The sequence below is a fragment of the Papaver somniferum genome, chromosome 2 (genome assembly GCF_003573695.1).
Source record: "Papaver somniferum cultivar HN1 chromosome 2, ASM357369v1, whole genome shotgun sequence".
In the NCBI taxonomy this organism is placed as follows: Eukaryota; Viridiplantae; Streptophyta; class Magnoliopsida; order Ranunculales; family Papaveraceae; genus Papaver; species Papaver somniferum.
This window is the reverse complement of record NC_039359.1, coordinates 146,362,966-146,374,396: the sequence shown is the minus strand read 5'-3', so window position 1 is coordinate 146,374,396 and position 11,431 is coordinate 146,362,966. Positions and strand designations below refer to the sequence as shown.

Here is an 11,431-nt window from a genome sequence, read left to right as displayed (position 1 = left end):
GAGTCCTGACGGAGAAAACAACAGATTTAAAAAGTGTTAGATCTAAAGATCAAAGGAAGGTACTTTGATCTAAAGATTAAAGGATGGCAGGTAATCAGATTATCCTTTATATTTTCTTCTTTAATTTCTTCTTCTAGGGTTTTACATAGGAATCCTAACAAATCTTTAATGTTCTTAGGACTGTCGTGAAGATTGGCAAACACTTCTTGAGTACATGTGTTCTTAATTTCATGATGTTTGTGTTCTTTCCACACACAAAAAAGGGCTTTTTTGCTTGGATTTTTTATGTTGTTTGTTTCATATTTGTATCATTACTCATTAGTATGCTTTACAGAGATTTAGGGGATTTGTTTGTTAGATGCAACTTGCAAGAATGATACTTGTTTCGGTTTGTAAAAAATGTTAAACTTTTTGAATTTTGAATCTGGCACTTAAATTGAATTGGATACTAGCTAATTAGGGGTGCAGAAGCATTGGTATTTGGTGATTTTCAATTAGCTCTAACTAGTCACTCTCTCTGATGTGTTTAGCTCTAATTTTGTGCTATTGTTTTGGGTTACTTGCAAATACATGTACTATAATAGTTTTGTTGGAATTTATTTACATGTATGATGTACCTTGTTACTTGTAATTTGCAAATGAGATGTTTTGCTTGTATTTTTTGTTTATGTATTTTTCACGTTTCTGAATGACTCTTTGACCTGTTTTGTGTGGCTCCATCCACTCCAGTATGTCAAGTGTACAAGAACAAGAGTTATAAGACCATTATAATGATGTTATGAGTAGTGACGGTGAGGATGATGATGTTGAGATGCTAGATTCTGTGAATGAGGATCCAACTGTTGGTTGTGCACCTGCCTGTCCTGCACCAGTTTCACGTGGAAAGAAAAATAAACTTAGATCCCAAGTTTGGGAATTTTTTAAACTCGTTAAAGAAGGGAGTGTGCAAGGCTTGTAATGTAGGATATAAATATGAAATCCAAAAAGGTGGAACCTCAGCCATGAAAAGGCATAAGTGCCCTAACCGTCAGTCTATGGATGTAGGGCAGATGATATTATCTGCAAACAATGGCCAGTTGTCTATCCGCGTACGCAAAATTGATCAGATGAAATTACGAGATCTGTTTTCAGCATTACTCATTGCAAGAAATGTTCCATTTGCTTTGGTGGAATGGAAAGAATTTAGGGATATATGTACTTATTTAAATGAGGATGCTAAACCAATATCAAGGAATACTGGGAAAGCCGATGTAGTAAAGAAACATAAAGCACAAAAAGAATTTATTCGCAACAGATTGAAACTTGCTCCAGGTATGATTCAAAATTTCAAATCCTAATGACCCATATGTTTTGTTTATACTTTTATGTATGAGTAATTGATTAATATGATGTGCTAATGTGTATGACTCACCCTTACATGTAGGATATGTCTAACATCAGACATGTGGACTTCTGTAACAACTACTGGATATATAAGCTTAACTGCGCACTATCTTGATAAAGATTGGTTGTTGCAAAAGAAGATTCTGAATTTCTTTCCTCTTCCACCACCTCATACAGGTAAAGCACTTACTTTTATTTCTTTATCTTCATTATAATTTCATGGTAACTTTTCTTCTTTCTACTACCTCAAAACAGGTGAACACCTTTCTGCTAAGTTATTTGCTATTGTAGAAGATTGGGGAATTGAAGACAAGCTATCCAACATCACCTTAGATAATGCTGCAAATAACGGAGCTTGTGCTGGAATTATGAAGAGTAGACTTGTTGCAAAGAAGATCTTGTTCAACGATGTAAAATTCTTTCATGTGCGTTGTTGTGCTCATATCTTAGCTCTTATTGTAAAAGAAGGACTTAAGAAGATTGATCCAGTCGTGCTTAAGATAAGAGCGTCAGTGAAGTCCCTTAAAAAGTCTCAAGTAAGAAAACAAAAGTTCTTGAACATTGTTGATACTTTAGGAATGTCTGGAACAAAAAGGGGTATTCGTCAAGACGTAAAGACAATGTGGGATTCCACTTCTATTCTGTTATAACTTATAAAGTTAGAGAATTGTATTAATGTTTATTATATACTCACTGAATGTTTTTTTTATACAGGTGGAATTCAACTTATCTTATGTTAGATAGTTGTATCCTGTATAAGCCAGTTTTCTCTCATTTGTAGTTGGTAGATTCATACTATGAAGACTGTCCAACTGATGAAGAATGGGAACAAATTGAAGTAGTCACAAAGTTTCTCAAGGTGTTTCATGATCTCACAAAAATATTTTCTGGTAGTAAGTATCCTACTTCCAATCTGTATTTTTAAAGAATTTGTCAAGTTCAGGTTTCACTAAAGAAAGAAAGCAGAAATGATATTGAATTCATTAGGAACATGGTAAAAGAGATGCAAGTAAAATTTGATAGTTATTGGAAGGAGTTGAGTCCTATATTGGCTATGACAGTTGTGTCAGATCCTAGATCGAAAATGAATTTTGTGAAATTTACTTACTCCAAGTTGTATCCTGAGGTGAGAGAATTAGAACGTCAAGTTAATAAAGTGCGCAGTAATATGACAACACTTTTTAATGAGTATTACACCTTGTCAAGTTCAAGAGCTTCCAACAGTTGTGCTACTCAAAATTTGGGTATTCAAAATGGTGGGAATTCTACTGCCCAAGAAGGGAGTGATTTCTTTCAGGTAATTTTAAAGCTTACTGAACTCTAATTCATGTTAGTGGTGCCCAGTTATATTGCGAAGATTTTAGTCTTTTGAATTATTGCTTTTCATCTTAAAAACCTTGTAGTAGAATACTGTTTGTCTTTTGAATTACTGCCAGCTGTGGATGTAGCATTTGATGGTGTTAGCTTGTTTCTAAGAATTTTAAGACTCATATATTCATAGTTCACTCACTTCTAGGTTGTTTCATGCAGGAATATGTTGCAACACAGGAACGTGGTGGTGATGTACTAACTGACTTGTCAGAGTTAGATGAATATCTTGGCGAGTCGTACAGAGGTTGTCTAAATTCACCACTTGACATCCTAAACTATTGGAAGAACCATGAACAACGATTTCCGGTACTTTCAAGAATGGCAGGGGATATTTTGTCAATTCCTATTTCAACTGTCGCTTCAGAATCTGCATTTATCATTGGAGGAAGGGTAATTGATCGATTTCGCAATTCCTTATTACCTGAAAATGCTGAGGCGTTGATAACAACTCGTGATTGGGAATATGGAATTGGTAAGCAAATCAGTAATATTTTTTTTAGTTGAATGTCTAAATCTTATATATAACATTGGTTGTTTTTATCCATGTAGGAAAACAAGATATGGACGAGAACAATGGGAATACTGAAGAAGATGTATTAGGATTTGAACCTGATGCAGTGGAGGATGTGGAGGAAGTAAGCTCTTATGCGTCTAATTAGTATGCGTACTTATTCAATATAAAGCGGGGTAATTATGCAAATTCCATGTTTTTGACTCGAATCTTTTCTTTTGTTTGGTTTATTTTTTCTTGAAATTACAGATTTATATTGAATAGTTGGAGCAACTCAAAGATAGTAATGGAATATGAGAATGTTTTTTGGACAAACAATTATTTATCACTTACCAGTGTCTCCAAATATTGCATGGAAAAGAGATTGGAGATGTTTTTTTTGGACAATTAACACTTTTTTTGATTAACCACACAATATATATTTTGTGCAGGAAGTGGTTATTAATATCTTTATTGTCGCACTTGGTGATACAAATTACAAACAATGGTATTACTACAGTCTCGGAGGTTTTTTTTCTTTGTTGAAAATATCATCATGAACTGGTGAAGTACTGTAACTAAAGTATTAAACTACTACTAGTATTTGTATTCCTTTAATCCTTTAAATGCAAAATTAGTTTAGTTTTGCAATTTTAAGTTTTTGAATCGAAATATCAAATGAATTAGATGAAATGATGAATGTTAAGTACTTAGGTTGTAGGGAATGAGCTTTAGATGGCCTGAATGTGGCCGGAAATAGCCTAAAAATCGATTTCTGGCGAGTTGACTCAACAAAAACCAGCTAACCCGTGAGCCCCCGTGAACCCGCAAGCTTTACCCGGGACGGTCGCGGGTTGGAAAAATGACCACCCGTGAAGAATTTCAACCCGCAAGCTTAGGCTTGTATTAACCCGTAACCCGCGAGTTGGTCACAAGCCAGCCCCGACCCGCCCGTTTTCCAGCTCTACTCGTATTGTTAAAGATTAAGCTTAATTTTATTCTTAATCCAATCTTACATTTTAAGTAGGGATACATTTTTGTTTAACCTAAAATAACACAAGTTGTAAAACTTAATACTTAAAAGAACTTTCAAACTTAATGACTTAGGTGGAAAACTAAGAAATTAAAACATAAATAGTGGATTATATTTTGGCAACACTCTTAAAATCTCCAAACAACTTACAAATTGGAAGTCATTTCCGTAGAGGCGACGATATTCCATACGACACCTTTGTTCAAGTTCGATCATAGTTTCAGCATCCTTAAAGTTTTAACCTTCTGTAAGTAAGACAAGATACTTACTAATTTTTGTATTCATTACACTGAAGTTATGAGACAGCACCCAACATCACGATTGCTGGGGTTGTTCTTGAAATTTTCCAAATATCCTTTCCCAAAAAATTTGGTGACAGGATTCTTCTCCGAATATATTCTCAATACAAAAAACATAATTCCTGCAAATACATTCATCTTCCTCAGTAGTAAATTTTGGTAATCGCTTCCTAATTCGACTTCGCATATTGGCACGATTAACGACTCTTTGATTTTCGCCAGCATGTTGGTTTGCTACGAACTCAGCCATGTTCATATTATCGCCCTGCTCTCTGAGGAATTGTAAGAGTGATGAAAAGAATTGGAGATTGAGAAACTCTAGAGAGATTTAGAAATTCTGGTATGAGTTGAAATGAGTTTGAAATTCGGTACTTATATAGTGGGGAAATTATAGTTGTTGGAAGAGAAACTAATAAGCGATGATCAGACCAGCAAGCAACATCTTGGCTAGCGCTGGCGCTGGAATTATCAACGAGGGATATTTAGACCATCTAGTGATGGAGTCTCTATCGCTCGCTCGAAAGTCTCCCGTATATGCCTATATGTTATAATTGACATATAGTCACATATATTTGGCACTTTGGCATACCCATAATGGGTGCATATATGACAAAATATGATGTTTTCCATGTGCATAAGAATATGCCTTACCACTTGGTTCAAAACAATTCACTTTAATTACCGGATAATACTTCTTCCTGTCATCAAATAATTCCTCGATCATTGGAATTCAAATTTACTCTGTTTCGCTTGCTGAAACGCAATACATTGATCCCGAGAGTATACAATAGGAAAGTTGCCATTAGTATTCAAACTTAACACCGAGATGGAAAGATTTCCTTCAATCTTAATGATAATCACCTTGTTAAATTAGCTTGGACAAAATCAGCACTATTGTGTCATGAAGATTCGGCACCCAGTTCACCTATAATTTTCCTAGCATTTTTAGGGGCCACTCAAAAGGAATTAGGGGCCACTTTTTTTATTCCCATCCATTGAAGATGGTTAAGGGGTGTCTTAAAAATACTAAAGTGTATATATTATCCTTTACCTTTATATTAAATCTAAACATATGTCCCTCATATCATTCCTCTTCTTCTTCTCTTTTCTACCCATTGAATTTTTTTCATCATTTTAGTTTTGATTGAAAAAAAAGATCGTCGATCAAACAAATGTTTTGATTGATTGTTTAAAATTTAAACTCAAAATTCATTAACCTTAGAGTTGAAACTTAGAACATCAAAAAAAAAAGGAGTTAAACAAACAAAACGAATAAATGATAGTAGCTGTGATTCAAAATTAGGATTTGATTACTTGAAATCAAAATTTTGATCCGAATTTTTTTTTGCATTTACACTAGCAGAAACATAATCGGTAGATAATAATCTACTTTAGCTACCGATTATGGTTGATGTTTTTGGATTTGCAGTAGCAGAAACATAATCGGTAGATAATAATCTACTTTACCTACCGATTATTCTTGATTCAAAAAAATCTAATTTCTCTGTACTAAAAGTTACACACAACAGGTAGATAATGAACACCATTAACTATCGATTGTGAAAGTAGATAATTTCGAAATTTTATTAAGTTTTGAAAATTTGAATTTTAGGCCATGAACACAATGGGTAGATAATAAGCATCACTTATTAACACAATTTACTAACGATTATGGTAATACCAAAATTCGAAAATTGAGCATATTCGGAGGTTAAAGTAACACACTTTGCTACTAATTATGGTGGTACAAAAGTTTGAAAATTTTAGGATTTTGGCAAAATCACATTTTAGGGCCAATATATATTCGGAAGCTAAATTTACTACCGATTATGGTAGTACCAAAATTCGAAAATTGAGTATATTCGGAGGTTAAAATAATATACTTTACTACCGATTATGATAATACCAAAGTTTGAAAATTTTAGAATTTTGGAAAAATCTCATTTTGGGGCCAATATACATTCAGAAGTTAAATTTATTACCGATTATGGTAGTACCAAAATTCGAAAATTGAGTATATTCTGAGGTTAAAGTAATACACTTTACTACCGATTATGATAGTACCAAAGTTTGAAAATTTTAGAATTTTGGCGAAATCTCATTTTGGGGCCAATATACATTCAGAAGTTAAATTTACTGCCGATTATGGTAGTACCAAAATTCTAAAATTGAGTATATTCTGAGGTTAAAGTAATACACTTTACTACCGATTATGATAGTACCAAAGTTTGAAAATTTTAGAATTTTGGCGAAATCTCATTTTGGGGCCAATATACATTCAGAAGTTAAATTTACTGCCGATTATGGTAGTACTAAAATTCGAAAATTGAGTATATTCGGAGGTCAAAGTAATACACTTTACTACCGATTATGGTAGTACAAAAGTTTGAAAATCTTAGAATTTTGGCAAAATCTCATTTTGGGGTCAATATACATTCGGAAGTTAAATTTACTACCGATTATAGTAGTACTAAAATTCGAAAATTGAGTATATTCGGAGATTAAAATAACACACTTTACTACCGATTGTAATTAAACTACCGATTATGGAAGGGCAATTTTGCCATTACGAAATACGCAAGATAACGGCTAACTTTCATTTAGGTTTGGATGACCCTATTTTGTCTTATTATTGACCCCTAATTCCTTTCGGTGGCCCCTAAAAATGCGAGGATAATTTTCTATGGTATTTTAGACAAATTTCCTTGTTTTCTTATTTATCATAATCCACACACTGCATTACTATGCATGGTATACTCAGAGAACTACTAGATGAATTTGAGGCGGGCAAAGAAAAAAAAACTGGCTTACCAAGAAGGATACCGATCCACAGAACCTGCATCTTAGCAACAAACCGGATTACATTTCTTCTAATCACTCCGGCGTCGAACCAAGTCCATCACCCAATAGCCTAGCACCCCTTACATGGGTTAGCAGTGTTTCCTGCAACCCGAATGATCTTGCATAAGTAGTAGCTCGTAATTGTTTCACCTGTACCGTACTGATTACCAGATAAATCTGTGATTCTTATGTTAGATTTGAAGTATGACTAATAGGAAAAGACTAATTTTATTGAAGTGAAACCATACATTACAGAGATTCTATCTTGGTATGTATACCAAAGATAGGATTATCAAACTGATAAATGGACCTAATACATGCTGTCATTACAATTGGAGACTACAACACTTGGCCATTGTGACACACAGACGTGTACAGTTGAAACAGAAATAACACACTGAAACAGAAAGAAAAAAAATCTTATTAACTTACATTTTTATTAACGGTCAAACACACTCAAACGTTTGTTTTTTTTTTTGGAATAATTTAGGTAGAACTTGAAGTAAATGGGAATAGGTATTAGCATAAGGAAAAGTATTGCTAAAATGAAAAGTGGATTTGTCCGTAAATTTTGTGGTGGAATGAAGTTTTATTAAGTCAGACTTCGGAGATTTTCTGCATTGGTTTGTTTAGCTGGCCTCCATTTAGTTCTCCCCCTCATAACCTCCCCTCCGCTCTCAAATTGAAGCATGTGCTGACATTCAGTATGACCATCAGTTTCAACGACTCTTGTCAAAGACTTTAGCTCATCACCAACTCCACATTCATTTCTAAACTCTAGAGATAGGTCACAAAGCTCTTGGCTTTTTAAGATCGGAATAGGAGAATTCTGCGAAATCATTTGACATATTTATTGGTTTTGAACTTTCCGAAATAAACCAAGGATCGACACAGTACAAAAGACGAGCAGGATTAATTAATTGTCTAGCTACCTCGAGAATCCATCCAACGTACTTGGCAAAATTCACATGGTGGTTAACATCTAAGTCACTCCAGCGTGCCTGCATATTTTTTCATGTTATCATTATAGTCGATCTTAGTAAATCGGTGTCAATGTCATCAACCAAGTCAACAAAGATGATAGAAGAGAGAAATTAGCACCATAGATACTGTAAGTCTCTAATTAATTAATTATGAGCTAACTTACAATTACACCAGTTTGTACGGAGTCAGCTTCGTTGTCATGAAGCTTTGACAGTTTGATGTCATCCCAGACACGGTAATCCTTTATATGAGGTGTTATTTCATCTCTAACTTCCTCTGGTATTCTAGACAATTTTCTTGTGTTTTTATTCATCATAATCCACACACTGCATTAAGATTAGTTTTTAAGCGGGCTAAAAACAATGGGGTAAACAACAATAAGAGTAGAAATTGTAATATTTTTAACTAGTAAATATTTAATGTCATACTTACCTATTAGCTTGAGCGAGAGTTTCACCAGTATTGGCATCACGAAGAAGCCAATGGATAGCGAAACCATTCATTGTAGGCGCACCACCAAACCAGGTATCTATTTCAACAACATCACCCCTGCCACCAGATATACCGTCAATCAACTTAAACGTACCGCAATGAATAACTTTATATCTATAAAATATTTATTCGTTGTGTGCATGTTCTGATGAACTGGCAGATAAGGCAAAAAAATAAACAAGAACTGGCTTACCAAGAAGGATAGCGATCTACGATAACCTGCATCTTAGCAACAACCCATATTAGATTTCTTTTACTCATCTCTGGCGTCGAATTAAATCCATCACCCATCAGCCCAATATCCTTAATATGGTTAGCAGCTGATTCCTGCATCCGAGTGAAATGATCGAGCCTAAGACATTTTAACTTGCATGACTACGATCATAATAAAAACCTTGCATAACTAGTAATATTCCTATGAGGATATATCAAGACATGATATAAAAGTTCGCAGTATTTATTCTTGCCTGTAAATGATTCAAGAATGTTCCTATAGTTGCCATCCGATTAGGGCCAATCTCGAACGATCTGATTGTGAAGTTTCCCCGATAAACGCAATCATTGATCTTTTCAGGTGCTTGGGTCTTTGCTGTAACCCTCAACCCCCTAAAAGACGGTTTCGTGTTTGATTTCATGCCAAGAGGAATCACGTTGTCTGATCCTCCACTAATCTTTGTCACCAATGTTGTTCTTAGTGAATGGTTAGCAGGAGAGCATGCTGATAAGGCCGCAATAATGGTACCAGCCATGACGACAAAAGGGTTTAGAATCACGTAAAGGGGCACACACGTAGGGATGATCAGATATATCCACTGAAATGTGTTGAGCTTGAACCACAACTGTCAACAATGAGTATCATACTTTCATAAGAACAAATGAAGGAAAATATAACAGAATAAACTACAGAAAACAACGATGAAAGATGAAATGAAATTCTACTCACATACACTGATCAAATAGCTCGATAAGCTTCGGTTCTTTGTAATTTTTACGTTCTTCAATACTTGCTTATAAATAGGGCTTAGAGCAGTTCCAACACAAATTCTAGGAGTTTTCGCGTACTTTTTAATCTTATTTTATCTCACTTTATCATATTTTATCTCACCTAAATATTAATATATTTTATTTTTCATCTTTATCTTAGAAAACATTTTATATAAAAAAGAAATACTAGTGGGTCCTAGAAAACCAAATCGGTCTATTTTGCCCTGTTTTACCAATGGAGAAACCCGTTTGGCCATCCACGTGGCTCAACAAAATTTTGAATTTGAATATTATTATAAAAATAGCCCTTATTACAGTTAAAAAAACATTTGGGTACATTTAGGTTTATCTAGCGCTCTAATTGGGTGCATGCACGAAAACATTAAAGAAATTGAGGGTGAAATCCCGATTTCTTTCCGGCATCTCACCGAATTATTGGACCCGTCACACAAAAGGTTGCCCCCAATGAATGACTGGGAAAGGAGTTGAGATTTCTTTCTCGGTGTGTATATCATCCCCGGGTGTATGTCATTTGCACATTGACATAAAAATTCGTTGAAAATCCCGGCGAGAGAAACAACTGGGCCCATTTTACTCATTATCATCCTCTAATCGGCAAGAGAAGAGCCTCCAACTACCATTGGATCCCCAACATAGTACATTTTTAATTTTATTTTAGAAGAAAAAAGAAAGGGGTGGTGCTCTATAGTACACTACTTGATAGGTAGTAATATATGCTTAATGAGTTAAGGTGGTTAGGCAGGATTTATTGGTCAGAATTCATTTATTGTAAGGAAGATTTGGTCGTTGAAGTTTAACGATATCACACCGACAGTTACAGATGGTGGACCCATTTGGATCTTTTAGAATGCTATTGCTAGAGTCATTGATGGGCTGCTCAAAATCCGATTACAAATGCACTAGATGTTGAAAAGTACTCTTTATCTTATTTTCCCATGGTCTTCACCCCCATTTGCATATCATAAGCATCATTATTTATGAAGTTTGGGAATGCCAATACGAATTTGATGCAAGGCAGCGCAAGCGCTTAATCAGCACGACGATCCCGACATTTGAATCAAGCGGAAGTTCAATGAATCCCTCCAGAAAGCAGCTAGCTTAGTGATGGGCTCAATATCATGGATGGCATCAGATTATCTTTAAAACCGATTGAATGAAGCAATAGTTATTACTACTATATTTACAATCGCCTGACACATGTCAAAGACGATCAATTCGGGTATGAATTTGCGTTTGACAATTGTCGAATTATGCCTACACAACAAAGAAAATCAAACACGAAACAAACAATGTTATGACTGAGTCACGGATTAGGTCGCTATGTTTAAGACGTTTCGCGGCTCTACCCAAGATTGTGCAAGCAATTCTTCAATGGCGCGTCGTCTCCAGGATAAAACAGCCGAGATTAATCTCTTACACAATCGCTCTTGCACGGTGAGAGGATGTGAAACTTGTACACTTCATTCTTGCTCATAAACTCATTTAAAAAAATAAGAGATGTTCACACACTTATTTTTCTTTCTCTAAAAATCT

At 34.8% G+C, this 11,431-nt stretch overlaps 2 protein-coding genes across 2 annotated transcripts; one reads left to right on the top strand and one right to left on the bottom strand.

Annotated features, from left to right (window-relative positions):
• The first annotated feature begins 778 nt into the window (after positions 1–778).
• Positions 779–3,354, top strand: LOC113352152 (zinc finger BED domain-containing protein DAYSLEEPER-like). The gene is made up of 7 exons (XM_026596011.1): positions 779–954; positions 1,424–1,560; positions 1,639–1,919; positions 2,165–2,242; positions 2,327–2,680; positions 2,914–3,144; positions 3,304–3,354. The coding sequence occupies exons 1-7, from the start codon at positions 779–781 to the stop codon at positions 3,352–3,354; spliced, it is 1,308 nt and encodes a 435-aa protein (XP_026451796.1).
• A 4,379-nt stretch (positions 3,355–7,733) lies between these two features.
• On the bottom strand, positions 7,734–9,858 carry LOC113354080 (palmitoyl-acyl carrier protein thioesterase, chloroplastic-like). Its single transcript, XM_026597523.1, has 7 exons — positions 9,841–9,858; positions 9,361–9,732; positions 9,087–9,220; positions 8,834–8,950; positions 8,565–8,727; positions 8,350–8,418; positions 7,734–8,246 (listed from the first exon to the last, which is right to left on the bottom strand). The coding sequence occupies exons 2-7, from the start codon at positions 9,640–9,642 to the stop codon at positions 8,010–8,012; spliced, it is 1,002 nt and encodes a 333-aa protein (XP_026453308.1). The 5' UTR covers positions 9,643–9,732; positions 9,841–9,858; the 3' UTR covers positions 7,734–8,009.
• Positions 9,859–11,431: the final 1,573 nt, after the last annotated feature.

Coding starts and splice junctions, on each gene's coding strand:
- LOC113352152 (XM_026596011.1), top strand. CDS start 779: ATGAGTAGTGACGGTGAGGATGATGATGTTGAGATGCTAGATTCTGTG. Junction 955..1,423: donor GAAGGGAGTGTGCAAGGCTT/GTAATGTAGGAT, acceptor CCTTACATGTAG/GATATGTCTAACATCAGACA. Junction 1,561..1,638: donor TCTTCCACCACCTCATACAG/GTAAAGCACTTA, acceptor ACCTCAAAACAG/GTGAACACCTTTCTGCTAAG.
- LOC113354080 (XM_026597523.1), bottom strand. CDS start 9,642: ATGGCTGGTACCATTATTGCGGCCTTATCAGCATGCTCTCCTGCTAAC. Junction 8,951..9,086: donor GTAGATCGCTATCCTTCTTG/GTAAGCCAGTTC, acceptor ATCTGGTGGCAG/GGGTGATGTTGTTGAAATAG. Junction 8,247..8,349: donor ACGTTGGATGGATTCTCGAG/GTAGCTAGACAA, acceptor ATGATTTCGCAG/AATTCTCCTATTCCGATCTT.